The sequence below is a fragment of the Stegostoma tigrinum genome, chromosome 14 (genome assembly GCF_030684315.1).
Source record: "Stegostoma tigrinum isolate sSteTig4 chromosome 14, sSteTig4.hap1, whole genome shotgun sequence".
In the NCBI taxonomy this organism is placed as follows: domain Eukaryota; kingdom Metazoa; phylum Chordata; class Chondrichthyes; order Orectolobiformes; family Stegostomatidae; genus Stegostoma; species Stegostoma tigrinum.
In genome coordinates, this window is record NC_081367.1 from 62,401,436 (window position 1) to 62,428,565 (window position 27,130).

Below are 27,130 nucleotides of genomic sequence, written 5' to 3' on the forward strand. Positions count from 1 at the left end.
TGTCCAGAAGGATAAAGTAAAATAAGCATCTAGTTTTTCCACATATATAGTTAATTCTGTCCGTCAATATAGATGACACCACAGCTTGAGATTAAGCCGACTTTAATTGCACTTTCTATACTGGCTGAATATTCTCAAGGGCAGTTAGGGTTATATTTCATTCCCCTGACTTTGGGGAAATGTCATGATTTCATTGTGTTTAGCTCAAATTGTTGCTCTGTATAAATAGGAAAGATCCCATTCTCTTACAGTCAAATGAAGGCAAGATGACTGTGTCTTTGTTTCCAGCCATGTGTTCTATACTGCTGTCAGCTCTTGTAGCAGAACCCAGCTGCAAACTTAGAGCAAACTTTAATGTCTCGACCACCTTTGAGGATGGTGATGTGATCCTGGCCGGTTTGTTTCCAATTCATTACCGAATAGTTCAACCAGATTCTTCCTTTCGACTGAAGGCAGTAACACCACAGTGTAAGGGGTAAGTCTGCATTTGACTGAACTGCCTGTGAACCAAAACATTTCCTAGGATTAGACAATTAATATCATTCCAAGTTCCTTTCCACTGCTCACAAGATTCAACAGTTAAATATGTTGAATAATTTTGTAAAATAATAATTTTTGCAAAAAGAAATTCCTCAGCAATGTGCTTTGAACTGATTATCCGATAAGTTTCGTTTGACATTTGCTATCATTTCATTTATTCTGAATGAAATGAATTTTAAAAATCCCATTGATACGGTTCTAAGTTCATTTATTACAACAGAATCCCTCAGTGAAGCTGTTTGACAGAACTTGTCTGTGTAAAACTTGCACGGGCTACATCTACATCAAATTAACAGTGAAAAAGTGAAGGAACATGTTAATCATTCCTCGACAGAAAAGGCTAACGGGATGTTTTCCTCTTAGGATAGTTTACTATGCTTCTCCCTGAAGCTACTTGTGTGTGTAATTGAATTGTTTACTAATAGTGACTGTTAGATAAAGCAGTACCTGATCAATAGTTAGAGATCACAGATTTAAAATGATTGACAAAAGGCTAGGAACGACATGAGAGAGCTATTTTTTAACACAGAAACCTGATTCGATCTGAGTGAGCAGAGGAAACAGATTGAATAATAGCATTGAAAGGAGAATTGGGATAAATTTGAAGGGAAATAATTATATTTCCAACAGAAAAAGTTAGGTATAAACTAAATTCCTTGCTTCTATATGCAGTATTATTCTGTGATGCTATGATTTTATGTCTGATAATACAATACCTATTGTTAGTGGAGATATGTACTGAATAATGGAAGGATTGATACACAACAGAATATCTGTTACAGTATTGAGCCACACACAGTGAGAAACTGTGAATCCTTATGACTTCACCACAGACAGCAATAAAATTGCTACCCTTGTCCTCATTGCTCTTAAGCAAGGGAAGCAAAAATAAACCAAGGCTGCTGGAAAGTGCGTATGTTACCATTGGCTGAGCCCAGATCTGGAGTAGGTCCTATACACATTCAGAATGCGTTGGCTCACACATGAAGGAATTTATTGTGTCAAGGTCAAGCAAGATTCAGCCAGTAGCTTGATCATTTCTGAGCAAGCAGTTGTTGAATCAGCACTCAGCCCAAATACATGAGCAGTTCTCAGCTGACTTTCAGGACCAGTATGAAAAGCGTGCTGCACTTCTGGAAGTATTAACTTAGGATATAAAACCCATGGCAACTTTTAAAAAAACAATGCCCTACAGTATCACAGCAAATAATTGCCCTCCCTCAAGCTCACTTCACCAAAAAATCAGATCAGTTGGTGATGCCATTCATGGGACTTAGCTGTGTGAAAATTATTATTTGTGGTCATACAACAATGATCATATTTTAAGAACACTTCCGGGAAATAAAGTGCTTTTTAAAAATATATTTGTTCATGGGATATGGGCTTTGCTGGTAATGACCGCACCTATTGCCCCAGCTTAACTGCCCTGGAGAAGGTAATGATCAGTCGCCTTCTTTAACTGAGGCAGCCCTTAGGGCCTGCATATACCTGTAGTACTGTTGTGATGAATATTTTAGGGTTTTGACCCATTGGCAGTGAACAAGCATTTTGATATAGTTCTGACATGGGATGGTCTTGTTGTTCAGAGCGGAAATTGCTTTGGATATCCTGAGATGGAAAATTTTCAGTGAGCTAGCAAAGGGAATCTTGACATATGCAATTATTAACTAAGAGTCAGAGCTTTATGGAATGGAAAGGATTTAATTAGGAGTGGAGTAATAAATTGGTACTTTGGCAGGAAGTTTATAGCACAGCACAACGTGTAGCTTTTCTGTAATTGTGAATATAAACTTGCAGATTGGTGCAGAAATGGATAAGCTTTTGGATGTTAGCAAAAGTACAAAGCTTCCCCGTATCTAACCATGCCGGATCTCAGAAGTGCTGCAAAGAAAGATAGAAAATGTTGCACTGATGTGGCAAACCCCTGATCCCATGACAATAAAGCCTACAGTTAAAATAAAAATGCTGGAAATATTCAAGCAGTATCTATGGAGAGAGGAACAGGCTTAATGTTTGATTGTGGTGATTCTTTGTGATTGGGTGCTTAGAGTTGTTACAGTTTCAATGCAGAACAAGAGGAGAAGAAAGAAGAGTACCAGAAGGAAGACTTGAGATAGAGTTGAAGGCAGGAGAGATTAAAAAGCAAAAAGGATGACAATGCACAGTAGAAAGCAACAGTAACACAACAATATGTAAAATAAATGTCTGAGGATGTACAAATGGGCAAAAAATGGAATTACCATGAACACCCGCTGCTCTGAAAGAAGGGAGCAGGGTCTATGATTTGTAAACTGTTAAACTCAATGCGATGTTTCAAAAGCTATAAAATTCCTGGTTGAAAAAAAGACTCAATGTGCCATCAGATTCTATTTTCGTTCTATTAGAAAGGTTACAGAGGCTGAGGACAGAGTGCAGTTAAGTCACAGCAAAAGACATTTGAAATGTAGCCATTGTTATAATGTAGAAAAATTAGCAGCAGATTTGTAAACACTAATCTCACTCAAACAGCAATGCGATATTTATCTAATAATTTTTTCTTGAATGATGATCTGTTGAGGGACAAATACCACATTATTTCGTGTTGGCTGTTTTATTCTTCTGTCAAGTTCATGGTTTATTGAATCTTTGTCTGATTTGCCAGGCTTCTCTAGTCACCCATCCCCCAATCCACTCTAGCTGTACAGAAGCTGGGAGAGAGATTTCAAGCAAAGTGAGCAAAGATTTGGTTTGGCTTTGGGTGTGGGTTGGTGGCTTAAAGCCCTAAAAATCAAACTTTTGACACAAATCTATGACTAAATAGCTAACTTCCAGATTTAGGCGAAGTGACAATATGATTGGAAAACTAACCAAATTCAAGGAGATGGGCTGGTATTTTAAATTTGATAAAGAAAATGTAAGCCTCATTAAAGTGTAGCTCTTTGAATTTAGCTTTGTCAATGAAGTTTACCAAGGCTCGAATACAAGACCACTCACCGACCGACAAGGCCCCAGATACCCTTCAGGCCTTTCATCCGACCTGAGGAAGCCTCTGCAATCCCATAGGCCAGGCGCCAACTCACAACGCATTTTATACTCCCCAGTTCTTGACAAAAAACTCGGAAGGTCTCTAATCTCTTTCTCTTCAGGCCTCTAAGCTCCCCCGCTGCTTCTAATTCATGCCTAAGCCTCAAATCACATAACCCAGATCACAATTAGCCCTCTATCTTGGTCTTTTATTTATTCTCTCATGCAACATGAGTTGTTGGTGGCTAACGGGTATTGCCTGTCCCTGGCTGTCTTTGAGAAGGTGGTAGTGAGCTGCCTTCCTGAAATGCTTGAAATCATACGCTGTCAGTGCACCTCTAATGCTCTTAGGGAGAGAATTCCAGGATGTGGATTTAGTGACAGTGATTGAACATCCAAATCAAGATGATGGGTGAAAAACAAATCCCTGCCTACCCAACCTCTCCTCAAAATTCAAATCTTCCAGTCCAGGTAGCATTCTAGTAATGTGTTTTTTTTGCACTGTTAGCTGTATGCTGAGCCTCGTTGAGTTTCTGGGCAATGGTAATCCCCAGGATGTTGATAGCTGGGGATTCAATGAAGGAATGCCATTGAATGTCAAGGGGCAGTGGTTAGATCGTGTCTTATTGCAAGTAGAATCTGTTAATTTAACTACCAGTCTTCAAGGCCCTGAGTAATCAGCACATCTGCACTCCTCCACTTTAGAGCACCCACCTCATTCACTGATTGACATGCTATGCCCTCACCAGAAATTGATACCCCAGCCTACAGCCTGAGATTATCATTCTTGACAAGGACTTTGCTGATCCTGCAGCATTCCTGATTCCCATTCCAACTGCAAACCAAGACAATCAATCAACTGCCTTCTGGGAAACGGACTGATTATTGATGAACCATGGACAGCATAAGAGGAAATGCCACCTTCTGTGTTCCCTGTGTTTTACTGACCCAACCACACTTGGTGGGCCAGCTGACTAAAAATCTAAGTCTGTATCTCATAGACGACTTTACCTTTTCCACTTTCTCTCATTCTGATTGGGTAGCTTGTGTGATTTGACCATTTTTCTTCACTTCAGCTTCTTGTAATGTATGTTATGGTGTACTCCCGCTGTTAATTCACTTCCACTGTTCTTTTATTCCTCAAATACTGTTCTTCTATAACACTCAGATTTTGATGTGGTGCCCACAGCCTATAACATTCTGTTGGCTTTCTTCACAGACATTGCATAACCTATTGTGTGCTTCTCCTGTTTTCTCTTTTTATTTCATTTCCAGCATTTTGCATTCTCTTATGTGGACCACATTTCCTATAGCATTAACTAAACACTTCAAAAGTACAACATTTACTATTGAGTATATTAAAACATCTGATAGTTGTAAAAAGTGCAATAAAAATATAATTCTTTCTGAATGGCCTCCTTCTGAACAATAACAATGGGATTCTGTGATTTTATTTAATTCTTCCATTTTGCAATGAATCTCAAAGTAAGTTAACTCTGCAGTGGATTTTCAGCTTGGAATAGAAATGAACTCAAGCAATTCTGATTTTTCTTTCTTCTTTTCATTACTGGCTGGCCAGTATTCCTCACCCTTCCCTAGTTGCCCTTGAGAAGGTGGTGGTGAGTTGCCTTCTTGAGCCATTGCAGTCCTATCCATGCTTTGAAAGAACATTAGAAACCCAACTCTTAATCTCAATTTGTTTAGCTAAACTTGGAATGCAAGTTAATCATTGAACCTTGATTCTCAGTTTTGATTTCAGATCTTTTCGTTGGGCCCAGACAATGATTTTTGCCATTCAAGAAATAAACAGGGATGAGATGCTTCTTCCGAATATAAAACTGGGTTTTCAGATTTACGACACCTGTGCAACACACACCCAGTCCCTCAGGTCAGCGTTAGCACTTACCAGCGGCAAGAATGAACAAATATCCGACCAAGACTGCAAGGGATTCTCTCCTATTCCTGTAATTGTTGGAGACTCGGGATCAACACAGTCCATGATTATACAAAGAACATTGGGCGCTTTCAGAATTCCGCTGGTATGTTTTGAGTTCAATGACTGCAGTTGGACATTCCCCCAGTAGTGAACAGAGTCTTTATCCAATTATATGAGGCCAAACCATACCGTACACAACCCTAATCATGCATCTGCACCATCACCAAGGCTACACCTCAGCTCAACTATTCCTAAGATCCTCTTCTAAGCTCTCACTTTTAAAATTGACAATTTTGATGATTGGCCCCCATCTTTTAACCTGCATAGCTTGAACTCATCTTACATTACAATGCCTGCATCCTGAATTGCACCTAATTTTCATTCACTCATCACCCTTGTACTCATTGCCCTACATTGGCTCCAAGTTAACAATACCATGATTTTTAAAATTTTCATCCTTGCTTCCAAATCCCTCTATATCTGGCCCTTCAACCCTGTGAAATATCTGCAAGCCTTAATTCAAGCACATCAAAATTCATCGTTCCATAGCTGCCATGGTCTTAGGTTTTGTCCTTCTCTTTCTACATGTCTCTGCCACATGACCTCTTTCATGTTCTTGCAGAGAAACTCCTCAAAACTTCCCTCTTTGACTGAGTTTTTCTAGTCCATTCCTGTCCCCTTAATTTAAGTTCACTTTCCTTTACTTTAAATATGTAGCTACAAACCCCTTAAGGTATCTTATTATTTTAAAAGATTTGTGTAAAAGGAGGCTGTGGTCACTGTTGCAAGCACTAATTTGACAGAAAGCATAACATTGGTACTGGATATGTGAGAGGGTGGCTGGCTGTCAATTTGCCTCACATGCCCAAATGATGAGTTGGCCAGGTTAGTAATAATGGAGAATGAGGACTGCTCCATAAGTTTGAATGTAAATTCAATACCAAGTCACTGTCTATTGTCTATTGTCTATTGGTTTTCCTTTTGTTTTCTTTTTATCTTCCTACCGATATTTGAGAAAGCACCTCCACTGTAATTGGTGATATTAACATAGCTGTAAGAACAGGAGTAGGCCAGTTTGCTTTCTGAGCCTGCTCCACCATTCAGTAAGATTATGGATGATCTAGTTGTTTCTCAGGCCCATTTTCCCTTTCAGTTAACTCAGCTGACTGGATGGCTGGTTTGCAATGCCGAGAGATGCCGAAGCACAGGTTGAATTCCTGCACTGGCTGAGGTTGTTATGAAGGACACTTCTTTTCAACATCTTACTCCACCTGATCATAGTGATCTGTGGGTTAAACCACCACCAATTACCTCTTTCTAATGAGAGAGCAGGACTATGATGACATTATGTTTATCTAGTATCTTGATAATCTTATGCACACTAATCAGATCATTCCTCAACCTAAACTTTAACTCTGGCATTATTCCTGATTTACTTTATACCTCCTCCAAGTCTCCTTCATTATAGAACATAGAACTGAGAACAATACAGAGCAGAACAGGCCCTTCAGCCCTTGATGTTGCGCCGACCTGTGAGCTGATCTAAGCCCTTCCCCCTACACTATCCCATCATCATCCATATTCTTATCCAAGGACTGTTTAAATGCCCCTATTGTGCCTGAGTTAACTACATTGGCAAGCAGGGCATTTCACACCCTTACCACTCTCTGAGTAAAGAACCTGTCTCTGACATCTGTCTTAAATCTATCACCCCTCAAATTGCAGCTATGCCCCCTTGTACAAGGCGACATCATCATCCAAGGAAAAAGGCTCTTACTGTCTACTCTATCTAATCCTCTAATCATCTTGTATGTCTCTATTAAAACCCCTCTTAGCCTTCTTCTCTCCAATGAGAGCAACCCAAGTCCCTCAGGCTTTCCGCATAAGACCTTTTCCCCATACCAGGCAACATCCTGGTAAATCTCCCCTGCACCATTTCCAATGCTTCCACATCCTTCCTATGATGGGGCAACCAGAACTGCACTCAATATTCCAAGTGAGGCTGCACTCACGTTTTGTACAGTTGCAGCATGACATCACGGCTCCGGAACTCAATCCCTCTACCAATAAAACCTAACACACCGTAAGCCTTCTTAACAGCACAAATCAACCTGGGTGGCAACTTTCAGGGATTTATGTACATGGACACCAAGATCCCTCTGCACATCTACACTACCAAGAATCTTTCCATTGACCTCATATTCTGCCTTCCTATTATTCTTCTCAAAGTGAATCACCTCACATTTACCTGCATTGAACTCCATTTGCCACCCTTCAGCCCAATTCTGCAGTTTATCCAAGTTTCCCTGCAACCTGCAACATTCTTCCACACTGTCCACCACTCCACCGACTTTAGTATCATCTCCAAACTTACTAACCCATCCACCTATGCCTGCGTCCAAGTCATTTATAAAAATGACAAATAGCAGTGGTCCCAAAACAGATCCTTGTGGCACACCACTAGTAACCGGACTCCAGGCTGAACATTTCCCATCAACCACCACTCGTTGACTTCTTACAGAAGGCCAGTTTCTAATCCAAACTGCTAAATCTCCCTCAATCCCATGCCTTCACATTTTCTCCAATAGCCTACCATGTGGAACCTTATCAAAGGCTTTACTGAAGTCCAAGTACACCACATCAACTGCCCTACACTCATCTACATGTTTGGTGACCTTCTCAAAAAACTCAATGAGGTTTGTGAGACACGACCTGCCCTTGACGAATCCATGTTGACTATCTCCAATCAAGTTGTTGCTTGCTAGATGATTATAAAACCTATCTCTTATAATCCTTTCCAAAACTTTTCCCACAACAGACGTAAGGCTCATGGGTTTATACTTACCTGGGTCATCTTTATTGCCCTTCTTGAACAAGGGCACAATATTTGCAATCCTCCAGTCCTCTATTACTAAACCTATAGACAATGAGGACTCAAAGTTCGAGGCCAAAGACTCCGCTATCTCCTCCTTAGCTTCCCAGAGAATCCTCAGAAAAATCCCAACCGGCCCAGGGGATTTATCTGCCTTCAAACTTTCTAGAATTGAGAACACCTCCTCCTTACTTACGTCATTCATTTCAAGTCTAATGGTCTGTGTCTCAGTCTTCTCCTCTGCAATATTCTCCTTTTCCTGAGTGAAAACAAATGAGAAATATTCATTTAGCTCCTCTCCAATCTCTATCGGGTCCACACACGACTTCCCACTTCTGTCTTTGACAGGCCCTATTCCTACCCTAGTCATCCTTTTATTCCTCAGATACCTATAGAAAGCTTTAGGGTTCTCCTTTATTCTACCTGCTAATGTCTGCTCACGTCTCCTCCTTGCTCTTCTAAACTTTCTCTTTAAATCCTTCCCAGCTAATCTGTAACTCTCCATCGCCTCATCTGAACCATCTCATCTCAATGTCACATAAGCCTCCCTCTTCTGCTTAACAGGAGATACAATTTCTTTAGTAAACCATGGTTCCCTTACCTTATCGCTTCCTCCCTGCCTGACAGGGACATACCTATCAAGGACATGCAATATCTGTTCCTTAAACCGGCTCCACATTTCGATTGTCCCCATCCCCTGCATTTTGCTACCCCATTCTATGCTTCCTAAGTCTTGCCTAATCGCATTAAAATTTTCCTTCCCCCATCTATAATTCTTGCCCTGTGGCATATTCCTATCCCTTTCTATTGCTAAAGTAAACGTAACCGAATTATGGTTAATTATGTGCGGGCTCAGGATTGAACACATTTGTCAATCTTTACGAAGCCTCTTACAACTGTAGAATAAAATTTTGTCCCAAGTCAATTTTATATACAGTGCAGAAACAAACAATTCCACCTAAACAGTCCACACCATTGCTTATGCCCCACTCAAGTTTCAACCTCACATTTTTTCATGTTCAAATTTCCATCATAACAAACATCACACTTTTTCACAGATGCTTATCTTATTTCCTCTCGAATACTTCTATAAGATTTGCTTCAATCACTCCCTGTGGTAGTGAGTTCCACATTCTTACTACTCGTTACCTAAACAAGCATCTTCTGAATTCCCTGTTGAATTTTGTTGCTGACTCTCTTATATTGATGATCTCTAGTTATGCTCTTTCCTGTGAAGAGGAATCATTTTCTCTTTATGCACTCTATCGAAAACTTCTATCATTTAAAAAACTTCAGTTACTTCATTCTGAACATATTACTAACGCCAACTACTTTTCATCTGTGAATAAATCCCTCATTATGTTACAAAACTTGTAGAATTTTGAGGAATGAAAGGTGATGTCACTGAAATATCTCAAATTCAGTTAGGACTGGACAGACTGGATGCAGAAATAATGCTCCATAATGTTCACATAACAAATGATGTTCATCCAGCTCCACACCTTGTTATCCCGGATTCTCCAGCATCTGCAGTTCCTATTATCACTGAAATAATGCTACTTGTCTGGGATTAGTTGTTGGAGGGGAGTGATGTGGTGGTGGTGTTAGTGGGGGGAGGGAGGTGGGAAGGGAGTTGCAGTGCTTCTCGAACATGGGGTCATGGTCCCTGGATAGGGATATACCATTTCGGGCTAAGTTAAAGAAAACTTTCTTCACTGGGGAGGGTGGTAGCAGCTTAATGGTATTATCCAGAAGCTATTCTGTGGTCCTGTGTCCAAATCCTACAATAGTGGATGGTGGATTTTGAATTCAACAAAAATCTGGGATTAAGAGTCTAATGGTGACCATGAATCCATTGTCAGGAAAAAAAACCTGGTTTACTAATACCCTTGAGGAAAGGGAACTGCCACCCTAACCTGGCCTGACCTACAAGTGACACCAGACCCACAACTATAAATAAATTTTGGCCGAGCCCTAATCCTGTGAAGGAATAAAAAAAATTCAGAGTGTGGTGAACATGTACTCTTTTGCCACATAAGTCTGTGGAGGCCAAGTTACTGAATATAATCATGAAAGAAATAGTCAGATTTCTAGAAACTACGGGATATGTGGAGAAAGTGGGTGTATGGCATTGATATAGAGGATCAACCGTCATAAAATTAAATGGTGGGAAAGGTTCAATAAACTGAATGGCCTTTTTGTGCTCCTATTTTCAATGTTTCTAAATCAGACAGACATAACTTGATCCCAAATTCATTCCTTAGTCTGTGGTTTGCCAATTCAGTTCAGGGAGGATAGTGACATTGTGGTAATGTTACTGGTATTAAATCCAGACCCTCGCATTAATGTCTGGGGGCCATAGTCTGGATTCCAAAATGACAGATGATGAAATTTGAATTTGATGAAGGCCTGGAATAAAACACTCACTTAATGGTAACTGCGTAGCCACTGTCAATTGTCATAAAAGCACATCTGGTTCACTAATATTCTCAAGGAAAACTTTAGCTGGTATGGCCTATACTTGACTCCAGACCCACAGGAATGTGGTTGTCTCTTAACTGCCCTCTGGGCAGTCAGAGTTGGGTAATAAATGTTAGCCTGGGTAGTAATGTGGAACTGGTTTCGCTCCTTTGGACTTTAGGTATGAAGGTACCTCTGCGAGAAAGTAAGTTTGTCAATATTGGGCGAGGATTGGGATTTGATTTGTTTGTAACTGCCCCTTGACTGAAAAGAATCTCAACAATGCACATGAAGAGGAAGTATTTGGGGGCATCAAAGATTTAGCTTTCAGGAAATGAAAGATGGTTGCATTGTTTTGCTGATCCTTAATAAAATAATGTTTCGTGGACAGCTGGAGTATTATGTCCAAATCTGGGCATTATGTTTTTGGGAGGATAGCTAGGAGATATTTTAGAACAAGAAAACATTTAACGGCAATGAGACTCTTCAGTTTTTTGGAATGGCTCAGAGCAAAAAGATTCAGGAGAAGACAATTTAGGAGGGGCATGCAAAATGAAGAGGGGTTTTAGTAAAATAAAAATGGAGAAACTGTTTCCACTGGCAATGTGGTCATTAATCAGAAGGCACAGATTTAAGATAGTGACAAAAAACTGCAGATGCCAGAATCCAAGGTAGACAAACAGGAGGCTGGAAGAATACAGCAATCCAGGCAGCATCTGGAGTAAAGGAGCAGTCAATGATTCAGATGTTACCATTCTTCAGTAGTCCAGATTTAAGATAATTGACAAAAGGACCAGAGATAACATGAGGAAATAAAATAAGCAGTGAGTTGTAAGGATCTGGGTTACATTGCCCAAAAAAGGTATTGGAAGCTGATTCAATAATAATATCCAAAATGACATTGGAAACTGGAAAAAGAAGAGCAAAGTTACGACTATGGGGAAATAGCAGAGAAACAGGGTCAACTGAATTATTTTATCATGGAGCAACACAGACATTATGTGCTAAATGGTCTTTCAATTGTAGTACACAGTGATTCTATGAATAGGTTAATCTATGCTGCATTGCTAAATCCATTCTTGGTTTCCTCTAGGTCAGCTATTTCGCATCCTGTGCCTGTCTGAGTCACAGAAATGAGTTCCCAGCCTTTTTCAGAACGATGCCAAGTGATGCACATCAGGCTCAAGGTGTTGCTCAACTGGTGAAGCGATTTGGCTGGACTTGGGTTGGATCGATCGCAGGTGATGATGACTATGGCCATAATGGAATTCAAGCATTCAGTGATGCAGTCAGAAGGCTTGGTGTTTGCATTGCTTTCACTGAAGTAATTCCAAAAGTATTGTCGAGACAAAAGATACTTCAAATAACGGAGACCATTAAGACATCTACTGCAAAGGTCATTGTCATGTTTGCCATTGAGGGAGATGCATACCCGTTAATCAGAGAAGTTGTGAGGCAAAATCTCACTGGTCGACAATGGATAGCGAGTGAGGCCTGGGTTACATCTGCTTTGATTGCAACAAAAGAAAATTTCCTGACTTTGAGTGGCACAATTGGGTTTGCAATTCACAAAGCTGAAATTCCAGGCCTGAGGAATTTCCTTCTACAAGTCCATCCTTTCAAATCCCCAAATAATCTCTTTGTGCGAGAATTATGGGAGACATTATTTAAATGTTCCTTTGAAACATCAGGTACCAGCAAAGGAATTGACACATCAAAGGTCCCTCATGGACAGTGTACAGGCTTAGAGGATTTAAACAATACCTACAGCATCTATTCAGATGTGTCTGAGCTGAGGGTTTCTTACAATGTGTATAAGGCAATATATACAATAGCACATGCTCTCCATAATCTGAACTCTTGTAAAAATGGCACAGGTCCCCTGCCAAATAACACCTGCGCCAATATTTTTAACTTCAAACCATGGCAGGTAAGAGCTATAGGACTCTGAAAAAATTGACATTTTAATGTGAGGATATTAATATCCATCTGATATTTTCTTGACTCCCCGTTATGTTGTTGTTTTTCTCACAACTATGTTTTACTGATGATTTACTGCATCCCTTTTGGTAAGCCTGCGTCACAGAGCAAGTCAAGCCCAATATTATCTAAGTTGGCTAAGTTGGTCTCTCCTGAGTAGTAGCGATGTTAAAACAAGTCACTGGTCTTTTGGGTTGGTGAGGTGAAAAATAATGAACCAGGATTTCTTACTGCATTTCTCAAGGGAAATAAACTTCATCTGTGAACATTAGATGAGATTAGAATAGCCTTATCCTTAAGGATTCACACCTCCAGCTGAAAATATCCAGTGGGTTCAAAAGTGACATATGGAGGTCAATTTTTAGCCATATTTTTAAAAGACAAAGGGAGAAAAAGCAACAAATGACCCATCTGTGATTTCTATCTGGTAAAAGCAAAATATTGCAGATGCTGGAAATCTAAAATAAACACAGAACATGCTGGGTAAACTCAGCTGGCCTGGCAGTGTTTGTGGGGAGAGGAATAGAGTTAACCTTTCAAGTCCAATATGATTCTTCTTCAGAACTGCTGACTATCTGCTTGCTGCTAGTCAGCCAATCTTCTATCCATTCAAGTATATCACTTGATACACTGTGAGCCATTATTTTTATCAATAACTTTTGGTATGGCCTCTTAATAAATGCCTTCTGGAAATCTAATACATCCTCTTTCATTCACAATACATAATACTTCCTCAAATAACTCTAATAGATTGTCAAAATATGATTTTCCTTTCATAAAACCGTGTTGATTCCTCCTGATTATGCTGAACTTTTCAAAGTGCCTGGCTATACTGCTATGACAGATGTTAAGCTAAATGGCCTGTAGTTTCCTGCTTTCTATCTCTCTCTCCTTTCTAGATAAAGGTGTTAAATTTGCTACTTGCCAATCTATTTGAATCGTCCCCCATTCTAAGGAATTTTGGATAAGAATGGGAGAGATTTTCATTTTTACCACTTGGGCAGAGAAAGTCAAGCTACAGGATGAAATTCTTAACATACCTTTGGCTTTGTCAATGTATAACAGCTGATTTATATTTTGATCAGGTACAGTATCTTAGACATGGTGCTTCTTCTATTAATGTTACTGTATTTGTGAATATATCATAAATGCTGATGCCTAAATACTGAAACATGGCTGTTAATCTGTTCTCTAATCTTTCCATAGCTCCTCCATTACCTGAAAGAGGTGAGATACACCACTAAGCTAGGGGAAGAAATCTATTTTGATGAGAATGGGGATCCACTTGCATCATATGATATAATCAACTGGCACAAAAATGCAGATGGTTCTGTTAAGTATGTTCAAGTTGGCAGCTTTCATGCCACTCCAAGTTTGGGACATGAGCTTTTGATAAATGAAGAAAATATTATTTGGCACAACAATCAAATTACAGTAAGTTGAGACAATTGTTGTTTGGCTGTACAGTAACCAGTATGATTAATTGATGGATATTGCTTTCATTACCTGTGATAGCCATCTGAATCTTCCCAACCTTGACTGCTTCATTAATGCCTTTAGCTGGTATGGCCTTTACATAATTCCAGTATCCCTTTGAATAAAAAAAGACACAGAAGAACAGTGGATGCTGGAAATCAGAAACAAAAGCAAATCTTACTGGAAAATCTCAACAGGCCTGGCAACATCTCTCCACATATGCTGCCAGACATGCTAAGCTTTCCCAGCAATTTTTTGTTTTCATTCCAGTGTAACATCAATGTGATTGGTCCCCATTTATTACCTTGAAATGGTCCAACCAGATCCTTATCGAATTTTTAAAGCAACTAAAGATGGAAAATAATTATAACATTAACCTGCATGTGAACACCACCTGAAACACAAGCATGACCAAAGAAGACCATAAGACCAGAAGATACAGGATCAGAATTAGGCCATTCAGACCACCAGCTCTGCTTCACTATTCATTCATAGCTAACACGTTTCCCTCAATCTCATTTTCTGCCTTCTTCCTATAAGCCTTAATCCTTTGACTAGTTGAGAACTTATCCATCTCTATTTTAAATGTACTTAATGACTTGGCCTCCACAGCCCTCTTAGGCAATGAGTTCCACAGCCTCACCACCCTTTGGCTGAATTCAACCTCATGTCAGTTCCAAATGAGCATCCCTTCACTCTGAGGATTTACCCTCAGGTCTTAGACTCCCCCACTAGTGGAAGCAACTTCTCCACATCCACTCTATTTGGGCCTCTCATCATCTTTCTAAACTCCATCAAGTGCCGACGCAGAGTGCACAACCGTTCTTCATATGACAAGCTCTTTGTCCCCAAAATCATTCTTGTAAACTTCCTCGGGATGTCGTCTACAGCCAGCACATCTTTCCTTAGATGCAGGACCCAAAACTATGAACAATATTCCAAATGCAGTCTGATCAGAGCCTTAGACAGCCTCTGCAATACACCCCTGTTCTTGTGACCTGAACCTCCTGAAGTGAATTCTAATATTATATTTGTCTTCCAAATTTTCAACTGAACCTGCATATTAATCTTAAGAGAACCCTGAACCAGGACTACCAAGATTGTTTGTGCTTCAGATTTAGAGGCTTTCTTCTATCACAGTCTATGGCCCTATTCTTCCAACCAAAGTGCTGAATGAGGTTGTTGACTTGCTTGCCGAGCTGGCTGGTTATCATACAGATGTGTCAGCACCATGCTAGGTAACATCATCCATGTGGCAATGATGAAGCAATGTTGTTCTACTCCAATTGATATGTACATGATCCGGTCTGTTAAGTTTCTGGTTCTGTTCTGCATGAGTTTGTATTGGGGTCAAATTCCACAAGTTTGTTGATTGCATTTTGGGGTGAAAACCCAGGCCTCTAAGAATTCCTGTGTGTGTGTCTGTGGTTGGTTTGAGCTAAGATAGTCATGTTGTCCAAGCTAATTGTGGCCTTGATTCTCTGAGCACACTGAGATAAGGGAAAGTTTGTTGTGCCATTTTGTTGCTAGCTGGTGCTCATGTATCCAGATAACTAGTTTCCTTCTGTTCTGGCTGATGTAATGTTTGCTACAGTCATTGCAAGGTAATTTGTAAACTATGTTGGCCCTGCATGTCATGGTAATGGGGTCTTTGGTCTTTGTGAATGTACATTGTAGTTTGGCTGTGGATTTATGTGCGACCGTGATTCCGAGTGGTTGCAGGGGTCTTGTTGTCAGTTCTGATATGTTCTTGATATGGGGTAGTGTGGCCAGTGTATCATCATAGAATCTTTACAGTGTGGAAACAGGCCCTTAAGCCCAAAAAGTCCACAACGACCTTCCAAGCATCCCACCCAGACCCATCCCCCTATAAGCTACCTAATTTATACATTCCTGGACGCTACAGGCAATTTAGCATGGTCAACCCACCCAGCGTGCACATCTTTGGACTGTGGGAGGAAACCGGAGCACCCAGAGGAAACCCACGCAGATACGGGGAGAATGTGCAAACTCCACACAGGCAGTTATCTGAGAGTGGAATCAAACCCAGGTTCCTGGCAATGTGAGGCAGCAGTGTTAACGAATGAGCCACCGTGATGCTCTTATTGGGGCGCACTGTGTCCTCTTGACATTGTCTATCCAGTTGGCACCTGTAGATGAAGTTGTTGGGCTATCTGTTGTTATCAAAGATCTTGTATAAGTGTTCTTCCTTCTTGCTGCATAGTTCCAGCTTCTTTGCAAGAACCTCAAAGAGCATAGCCTCACGCCTTCCCACATTGTATTCCACCTGCCACTGTGTTGCTCACTCTCTAAGCCTACCCAAGTCCTCCAGCAGCCTCCCAGCTTCCTCAACACTACCTGTCCCTCCACCTATCTTTATGTCATCTGCAAACTTATTGGCAATGCCATTAGTTCCTTTATCCAGATAATGAATGTCAAATGTGAATAGCAGGGGCCTCAACATGGACCCTTGCCGGACCCCACTAGTCACTGGCTGCTATCCCAAAAAGCCCCCTTTTTTCTCTACTCTGTGCTTTCTGTCAATCAATCAACACTCTATCCATGTCTGTACCTTGCCCTGAACACCTTGGACTCTTATATTTAGTAGCTTCCTGTGCGGCCGTTTTGTCAAAGCTGCTACGGGAAGCCAAACAGATCATGCTCGCTGGCTCACCTTTGTCTATAATGCTTATTAACTCCTCAATGAATTCTAACAGATTTGTCAAGCATGACCTCCACTTGACAAAGCTATGCTGACTTAGCCCTATTTTGCCATATGTTTACAAGATATCTGCAAATTCATCCTCAATAATGGACTCTTGAATCTTATAAACAGCCAAGGTCAGGTTAAACAGCCTATAGTTTCTTGCCTTCTGTCTCCTGCTCTTCTTAAACAGGGATGTGTTTTCCATTCCTCTGGGGCCTTCCCTGACTCCAGTGTTTCCTGAAACATCACCACCATTTGAAATGTCCTGAGCTATCTCCTTCGGAACTTTGAAGGGTAGTCCATCTTGCCTGGGTGATTTATTCACCTTCACAACTTTCAGCTTTCCCAGAGCCTTCTCCTTAGTGATAGCTATTGCACTCACCTTTGCTCCTACTCTCTTGAAGTCCTGGTATTCTGCTGGTGCCTTCCATCATGAAAACTGATACAAAGTGCCTATTCAGTTCCTCCACTATTTCTTTGTTAGCCATTACTACTTCTTTACACTCAGCTGCTAACGGTCCAAAGTTTGTCATTGCCTCAATCTTACCTTTTAATATATAAAAACACTGTTGCAGTCTTCCCTTGTATTATTAATTAGCTTACACTCATAGTTCATCCTCTGCTCCTTTATTGTTTTTTTTTAAGTTACCCTCTGCTGGTTTGGAAAGGCTGCCCAATCCTTTAGCTTCTAGAACATAGAACATAGAACATAGAACATTACAGCAGAGTACAGGCCCTTCGGCCCTCGATGTTGTGCCGATCTGTCATACTGATCTCAAGCCCATCTAACCTACACTATTACATGTATGTCCATATGCTTATCCAATGACGACTTAAATGTTCCTAAAGTTGGCGAATCTACTACCGTTGCAGGCAAAGCGTTCCATTCCCTTACTACTCTCTGAGTAAAGAAACTATCTCTGGCATCTGTCCTATATCTTTCACCCCTCAATTTAAAGCTATGCCCCCTCGTGCTCGCCGTCACCATCCTAGGAAAAAGGCTCTCCCTATCCACCCTATCTAACCCTCTGATTATTTTATATGTTTCAATAAAGTCACCTTTCAACCTTCTTCTCTCTAATGAAAACAGCCTCAAGTCCTTCAGCCTTTCCTCGTATGACCTTCCCTCCATACCAGGCAACATCCTAGTAAATCTCCTCTGCGCCCTTTCCAAAGCCTCCACATCCTTCTTATAATGCGGTGACCAGAACTGTACGCAATACTCCAAGTGCAGCCGCACCAGAGTTTTGTACAGCTTCACCATAACATTTTGGTTCGGGAACTTGATCCCTCTATTAATAAAAGCTAAAACATTGTATGCCTTCTTAACAGCCCTGTCAACCTGGGTGGCAACTTTCAAGGATCTGTGTACATAGACACCGAGATCTCTCTGCTCATCTCATTAATCTTCACCATATCGTGTGCTTTTTTTGTTTTGTTTTTATGCTGTCACTGACTTTCCTTGTCAGCCATGGATACGTCAGCCTCCCCTTGTACCTTTCTTCTTCCTTGGGATGAATTTCTACTGTGCCTCCTGAATTACTCCCAGAAACTCCTACTACTGCTTCTCCACTGTCTTCCCCGCTAGGCTCCCCTTCCAATCAACTTTGGCCAGTGACTCCCTCATGTTTTTATAGTTACGGTTACTCAACTGTTACAACTTTATATTAGTTTCTAGCTTCTCCCTCTGAGACTACATGGTGAATTCCATCATTTTATGGTCATTGCCCTGAAGGGTTCCTTCACCTTAAACTCTGTCATCAAACCTGCCTCATCACATATCACCAATCCAGAATTTTCTGTTCCCTAGTGGGCCATACTGCAAGCTGCTCCAAAAGGCTATCTCATGGATATTTTATGAATTCCTTTTCTTAAGATCCATCACCAATCTGATTTTCCCAGTCCACCTGCATATTGAAGTTCCACACTTTTCACTTTACCTTGGTGCACATGGCAGTAATAAATCAAATGAAATTGAATTAAACCAAGGAGGTTTTTGTAATAACGCTTTTCTTACATGCATTTTCTATCTCCCTACTTACTTTCTTTCCATCATCCTGAATACCTCTAGGAGACCAATACATAACTTCCAGCCGAGTTTTTTTTCCCTTGTGCTCCATCAACTCAATCCACACAGATTCTGACTTTATATCACTTCTTGCTTTTGATTTAACTGCATTTCTTACCAACAAGGCAGTACCATTCCCCCTGCCCATCTGCCTGTCCTTTTGACAGGATGTGTATGGGATATTTAGTTCCCAGCCCTGATTCCTCTTGCAGCTATGTCTCTGTGATACCCACAGCATTGCACCTGCCAGTTTGAATCTGTGCTACAAGTTTATTTACCTTTTTCATATATTGTGTGCATTTAAGTAAAACACCCTCAATCCTGCATTTACGGCCCCTTTTCTCATAGTTGTCTCTTTATCTGCTGCGCCTGAAGTTAGATTCCTGACTGTCTCCATGTTGTCCATCCTTTAACTTGCTCTGGAAGCTTTAATAACCACTGCTGAGCCTTCCTACCCTTTACCTTTTGCTCTAATACGCCATGCAACTGAACCTACGCTCCCACCATTTAGTTTAAAGTCCTATCTATAGTCATAGTTTTACATTTCACCAAGTCTCTGGCTCCAGCATGGTTCAGATCCAGCTTGTTCCATCAGAACAGTTCCCTCTTTACCCAGTCTTGGTGCCAATGTCCCATGAATTTGAACCTGTTTCTCCCGTATCAATCTTTAAGCCACATGATTGCCTCTTTAATCTTGTTGACCCAGTGCCAATTTGTTCGTGGCTCAGATTATTACCATTATGGTTCTGCTTTGCAATTTAGCCCCTAGCTGCTCATATTCCCTCAGCAGAATGTTTTTTCCTCTTTCTACCTGTATTGTTGGTACTTCTGTGGGTCATGACAACTGATTTTTTTCCTTCCCACTGCAAATTCTTCTACAGCCAAATGAAGTATCCTAAGCCTCAGCACCAGGCAGACGCCACAGCCTTCAGGACTTTCAATCCTGGCCATAGAGTAGTGTCTCTTCCTCTGACTCTACTATCCCTGATTTCAACAACATTTCTCTTTTCTCCTCCCATCTTGAATGGTTCCCTGTACCATGGGGCTATGGTCAGTTTGCTCATCCTCACTACAGCCCCCACTCTAATCCACACAGAGATCAGGAATCTTAAACTTGTTGGATAGGCTGAAGGGCTGAGTCTCCTTCAGCACTACCTCCTGGGTCCCTCTACGTGCCTCAGTCCTGGTCACAGCCTCCTGTTAGTGAACACTGACCAAATTCAAGGGTTTTAATCTAAGGGCTGCGACTGCCTCATGAAACATAGTATCCAGGTAACTCTCACCCTCCCTGATGTATCATAGTGTTTGGAGCTCAGACTCCAGCTCATCAACTCTGAGTCAAAGTTCCTTAAGCAACCAACAGTTGATACAGATATGGTCACTATGAATCACAATAGGTTCCACTTCATGCAGTTGCAACACATCATCTGGCTCTGAATCTCTCTTTTAATTACTTAGTTCTTAATTTGATTTTAAACAAAAAAAAATTGTACTGGTCTTTTTTCTATGTCATCTTATATTTCCCCTATTTTCCTACAATTTGAAAGTTACCTAAAACAAATAGTAAAACTACTGGCCATCACCAACGAATGAACTTACGGCTTACCTATGATGTCTCTCTTTTGTGCTGGGCCCCTGATCCTGAGCTTTAATTATCCTGTTGAAAAAAACTTTGTAAATTTGGAGCAAAAAACATCGAGCAAAATGCATCTCTTGGCCTCTACACTATATTCCTACTTTACCTCAAAATTCTTCAAATGATATACTCAATCAGGCTCTGTCTCACTTTCGGTGTGATCTCTCCTTCCTGATCATGGTAAGCTTAAAGATTTAACATTTACTGATACTCACATGTGATATTGAGATTCATAATCAGATTATAGGCCAAAACAGCTGGTGAAAGGCATAGGCTATAAGGAGCAACTTAAAGGCGGAGAGAGAGAGATGGGAAAAGTTCATGGATGAAATTCCAAAGATTTCTGTCTTGACAATTGAAGATATAGCAACCAATATTTGGGGGAATAAAAGTTAGGAATAAGGAAATGACCATAAATGAGCTGTGACAAGATCTCACAGGGTTGAGCGGCTGAAACAGGTTACAAAAGGAGCAAAGACATGTGTTAGTGCATACATTTGAACAAAAGGGTGGGAAATTCAACATCTAAGGGTAGCTGGACCGATAACCATTGTAAGTTAGTGAGCAGATAGGGTATGGGTGAATGGGTATTATTTATTCACATTATGTAAAAATGGATTAAAGACCTAGTTTGTGTGCATGTTTCTTGTTTTTTATCATTTAGTCGCCCCCGTCAGTATGCGCAGATAGTTGCCCTCGTGGCACAAGGAAAGCAATTCGACGCGGACAGCCACTTTGCTGTTTTGATTGTTTGCCTTGCTCTGATGGTGAAATCAGTAATGACACAGGTAAATATAATACCTCTCCATAAAGCCTTCCCATATCCATCAGTGATGTGAATTCTCCTCCAAGCCCATTATTGATCTTACATTCAGGAGAAGAATGGAAATCTGAGATTGATAAAAAGCATCTTTGGCCTGTATCCTGCAGTCTCTTTATCTTCATATTTTCATCTGTTTTGGTACACTTTGTTCAATATTCCTCTGAAATTTCTTCTGTCAATCTTTCCAAAAACCAAGATGACTTCATAGTCATTCTTTCTCTTCCCTATATTTGCCACTGGCTAATTAAAATATGCAGCACTTGTTCCCAATATTAACCCATTGATAGAACAACCCAGTTAGCTCCACTCCAAAGCTCCTTTTCCAACCTTGTAAATGTATCTTTTTCTGAATGCACCTCCAATCCCCTTTTTGAAAATCATTTTTGGAGTTATTTCATCTTCCTTTCATACAATGCAATCAAAATCACAACAAATCACTCTTTGTATAAGTTCATCCGTTTAGTCTTTGGTTCTTGTACCAATTAGCTCAGAGTATACTCATTAGTGGATGCAATTTACCCCTCTCTATATTGTTAAGACATCATTTTATGTTGAACATTTCAATTAAATCTTATTTTTCACTGTTGATTGTAAGTAGAACAATCACACATTCACTGGTGTCTCAATGTAACTTACGTAATTTCTCAACTGTTTTCCGTTACTGTTTGGTTTCCTTTGTAATAGGTTCGGCCTTTTACTTCTCTAGAAAAGTTGTGTGGAAGATGCTGTATTCAAGATTCACACCCCTTTGAGTTGCCAGAATTTGGCACAAAGAAACACATTATTGTAGGAATATATATCTGAATGTTCAAAAGGTTTAACTGTCGTATTATTTTTTGTTGAATAATGATCTGCCAATGAATAAACTTTGAGACGATTGGTTATACCATAGGACTATACAGTCAAAGAGCACAGAGGAAGAGCATTCTGCCGATCAAATGTGTCCTTATTCTTTTGAGTTGCTATCCAAATTAGTTCTACTGAGCTGCTCTTTCCAAGTCAACCAAAAAAAAATTTTTGCCTTCAATTAATCATCCAATTTCTTTGGTTGTTTATTGTTGAATCTGCTTCTACCATCCTTACAGGCAGCACTGTTTAAATTGAAGTAACATTGTCTGTGCATTTTCATGAGTCACCCTCCTTGAACACTGCTGTATTTGGCTTGGCCTATGTTCATACATCATCCACCAACTCCTTTACTCCATTGTCGAACTCAGCACGATTCCTCTCACTTGGTTCAAATTTTTCCAGCGGATCTACATCAAATGTAGCACTTCTTGCCAGTACATCATTATTCCTCAATTCTTCAGGAATCCATTCTTGACAGTCTCCTCTTCTATGCCAGTGCAGCATTCCTTGGTGACATTATCTCTAGATAAGGCATCAGCTTCCATTAGTGCGTAAATGACAATGAATTCTGGTTGGGATTTTCTTATCCTGAGAAGTGGTGGCAAATGAGACAGTGAGGGCAGTTAATGGGGTGGAATACAAATGGAAAGAATTACAGATGCTGTAAATCAGGAATGAAAACAAAAGTTTCTGGAAAAGCTCAGCAGGTCTGGCAGCATCTGTGAAGAAAAAAATCAGTGGTAACGTTTTGGGCCCAGTGACTTCCTGAGGAAAGGTCACGAGACCTGAAGCATTAACTCTGATTTTTCACTTACAGACGCTGCCAGACCTGCTGAGCTTTTCCAGTTAATGGGGTGGCCTGGCAGTGATAAGGTACCATATCCTTACTGCCACCAATAAATTAAGTTGCGGTCAGAAACCCCACAATTGACCTTGCAGACACCCTACTCTTTAAGGCCTTTAAGCTATCAAGCAATGGCTGATTTAAGAACCTCTTCACCCCAGCACCTGGATTAAATGTATTCCTGAGCAGCGAGAAAATTGGCAGCCCTCTTGGCAAGGACATGGATGGGGTTGAAAGGAGTGACCATTGAAAGCCACATGCAAGTCCATGCTTTCGATCTTCCTGACCCCCTTCTCTTTATGACAGACACTCTGTGAAAATGCCCCAATCTTACCATCTTGGTTGTTGATTGAGGACTTTGTTCTTCAGAAGCAGTGCTGCTACTTGCCTTATCTGCCACTCTCTGAATGGCTGGCAGCTTCAACAGTACAGACTTTGCTGAAATTCTCTGAGAAGCCACATGAGTCACCATTTCAAAGCCTGATAGGTATTGATCCAACGAGCTTTCCAACTGATGGTGTCCCATACAATATGACACATGCCCTCACTTTTTAACTCAAAAATGGAACATCCAAGCCTCCAACCCTCCAAAGCTCTCCCAGTTCATCCATCCAGTTAACATTTAGTTGTGCTAATATCTAATTGTGCTGAGCTGTGATCTCCTTTGGCTGAACAATAGGAAGAGCTCAGCCAATGTCTTACCCCATTACCACAAACTCTGATTCCAATTCTAATTTTAGTCACTCTTTCAAGCTAAAGTAGATAGTTCACCAAAACAACAAAAAGAGCAGTTGCTGGATAAGCTCAACAGGTCTGGTAGCATCTGTGGACAGAAATTGGAGTTAATGTTTTGAGTTGAGTGACTCTTCCTCAGGCCGGACTGTTCACCATGCTATTGATGCACAACTACTCTTGACCAAATACACTCTCCAAAGTAGAGATCCATTTTGCCAGCCTCCATCTGTACCTCAATCCCTCTACTGCTAAAGCACATTACATGCTTTTTATCACTTCAAAAATTTACTGCTCCAATGAAACCCCAAGCAGTATCCACTCTAAGCTGCAGCTCATTCAAATCTTTTACGCTCATTCTGACCAAGTCTAAATTCAAGAAATCCCTTTCCTCTCCAAGATACATTTGCTCTAGACCTCCTAAAACCTTCAATGTAATGCTGTGATTCTTAAGTTTAGATCTTTTTGTCATCTTAGCCTTCCTTTTGTTCCTCTGAAATATTTTCCCACTATTGTCCCTTACAGCACACATTCCCAGTCACAATACTCTTATGCTCTAACCTCTTGTGCAAACAACTCCATTACTTTTTCCACCAAAGGAAGACTGGCCACAAAGAGTATAAGCTTCACTTTGAGGAATTCCCTTCTTCAAACCCTTCTGGCTCTTTTGCTCTCTCACTTTTCTTTAAGAACTGCCAGAAGGAACGTGTGTGTGTGTGTGTGTGTGTGTGTGTGTGTGTGTGTGTGTGTGTGTGTGTGTGTGTGTTTCTGTGTGTGTGTGTGTGTGTGTGTGTGTGTGTGTGTGTGTGTGTGTGTGTGTGTGTGCACTTGTGTGTTATATCAACTACATCAATGTAAGTACTTGTATTGTTTTCAGATTCACTGAACTGTATTCCTTGTGCATTGGAAGACTGGTCCAACCTACACAGAAATCAATGCATCTCAAAAGACATTGAGTTCCTCTCATTTGAAGAGGCAATGGGAATCACGCTGACAAGCATGTCCATGCTTGGAACAGCCAGCACAGTGTCCGTTGCAGGCGTCCTTTGGTATTACAGGAAAACTCCCATCGTTCGAGCAAACAACTCTGAACTTAGTTTCCTTCTCCTTTTCTCATTGATGTTGTGTTTCCTGTGCTCACTGAATTTTATTGGCCAACCATCAGTCTGGTCCTGCAAGCTGAGGCACACACTGTTTGGGGTCAGTTTTGTTCTCTGCATTTCATGTGTACTGGCCAAAACCCTGGTTGTACTGATGGCTTTTAGAGCTACCCTTCCCAACAATAACATACTGAAATGGTTTGGAACTGTGCAGCAACTCCTCAGTGTCCTGGCCTGCACAATTGTCCAAGGTGTAATCTGTGTTGCGTGGCTCCTCATGTCCTCACCATTTCCTGTAAAGCAGACCAAATATTACAATGAGAAGATTATTTTTGAGTGTGATTTAGGCTCAGTGACAGCATTTTGCTGTGTGCTGGGTTACATCGGTTTGTTATCCTTTGTGAGTTTCGTCCTTGCATTCTTAGCTCGAAGGCTGCCAGATAACTTCAACGAGGCTAAATTCATCACCTTCAGCATGCTGATTTTCTGTGCGGTTTGGTTGACTTTTATCCCAGCCTATATCAGTTCTCCTGGAAAATACTCTGTCGCTGTTGAAATCTTTGCTATTTTGGCATCGAGCTTTGGTCTGCTTATCTGCATTTTTGCTCCAAAATGTTACATAATCCTGTTTAAACCAGAAACAAATACAAAAAAGCATCTCATGAATAAATCAGGCCAGTTCAAAACATATCAGTGATCTTAATACAATTTTGATTCCAAAATTAGCATTAGGTCTCTTTCAATGTCAAGATCACATTTGCATTCACTTAAAAGCAAAATATTGTGCACTCTGGAAATCTGAAATAAAAATATTGAAGCGTTGGAGAAACTTTGCAGGCCTGGCAATGTCTGTGGAAAGAGAAACAGAATTAATGTTTCATGCCCAGTATCACTTTTCTTTGGCAGAGTTCCTAAGAAGTGCCAAATTGGTTGCAAAACACTAACACTGTTTGTCTTTCCACAGATATTACCAGACTCCTGAGGTTCTAAAGCACCCTCTACTCTTAGACCAAATTTGAATATTGAGAGCAGTTGGTAATCTGATCACATATGGCATTCCAAAGCTTGTTAATTTTCTTCATTGGACTCTGAGCAAACTACTGCTCAAATTTGCAAATTGCCACACATAAATTTTTTAACTGAACCAATGCAATGAGCAATGTTTTTTGAAATGTACATTGCTTCTTTATTTCAAAATATCCCTTGATATAATTAAGAATGGTAATCCGGTGCAGTTTTATTCATAAATGAAAATAGGAAGAGTTGGAAAATTCAACAAGTCTGGCAGCATCTGTGGAGAGAGAAACAGAGTTAACGTTTCGAGTCTGAAATGACTTCTTCAGCAGTTTTATTCTTCTTGAGTTCTCTGCTCGACTGCAGGCCCCAAACACAGCAGCATGACTTCCACCATTAGGAGGCAGATCCTGAATCCATCCCAGCTGGAATTGGGATCAAATGCCATGCTTTTGGCATCAATCTGATCTAGTACAGCCAACCAGCCAAGTGAGCAACATGGTCCTCAAAAGAGGCTTTGTTGTAGTGGCATCACACACATGTTGCATCTGCGAGATAGCAATGGTAATTGCGGAGTCTCTGAAGTGCTTCCCACCACACAGCTGACCGGGAATCTTTCCTGTTCATTACGCCTGCCATTGGAGTGTGTTGAAAGGGTAATCACACAGTATGACTGCATTGTAAATGTACCTTCCATGGCCATCCAGTGGGATTTAAGCCCAATAAGGCAGGCAGCCATCCAATACTCCAGAAAAACTAATGCAGTTTTATTAACGGGACTGAAAACAAGCTTATTACAAAAATTAAGTTGTCATTTCAGAATGCCTAGTCTGTTGCCTGTCAGCTACCTGATTTGACCGTAACAGCTACAGAAGATGGTTTTCCACTTTTATTGCTATGCTTGTGTCAGTTTTTTAGTAATGTAATCAAAAGAAGTTTCCAAGGGGCCAATTGGTATCTTTGTGCTGGGGGTAAATTCATTTGAAGAGCTCAAAGAAGGGCCAGACAGAGGGGCAATTAATGAAAGAAAAATCATACTAGTGAGTGGTTCACTTTGGATGCCTGAACACTAGGAAAAACCACCTGGGTA

General features: G+C 40.6%; 1 protein-coding gene across 1 annotated transcript; it reads left to right on the forward strand.

Moving 5' to 3' along the window:
* The first annotated feature begins 308 nt into the window (after positions 1-308).
* Positions 309-25,723, forward strand: LOC125457447 (extracellular calcium-sensing receptor-like). The gene is made up of 6 exons (XM_048541643.2): positions 309-475; positions 5,291-5,582; positions 11,905-12,741; positions 13,998-14,225; positions 21,343-21,466; positions 24,804-25,723. The coding sequence occupies exons 2-6, from the start codon at positions 5,325-5,327 to the stop codon at positions 25,721-25,723; spliced, it is 2,367 nt and encodes a 788-aa protein (XP_048397600.1). The 5' UTR covers positions 309-475; positions 5,291-5,324.
* Positions 25,724-27,130: the final 1,407 nt, after the last annotated feature.

Bases quoted from the DNA above. Each gene is read 5' to 3' on its own strand.
- LOC125457447 (XM_048541643.2), top strand. From the start codon at position 5,325: ATGATTTTTGCCATTCAAGAAATAAACAGGGATGAGATGCTTCTTCCG. The intron at 5,583-11,904 runs GTATGTTTTGAG...GGTTTCCTCTAG, and splicing joins GCGCTTTCAGAATTCCGCTG to GTCAGCTATTTCGCATCCTG. The intron at 12,742-13,997 runs GTAAGAGCTATA...ATCTTTCCATAG, and splicing joins TTAACTTCAAACCATGGCAG to CTCCTCCATTACCTGAAAGA.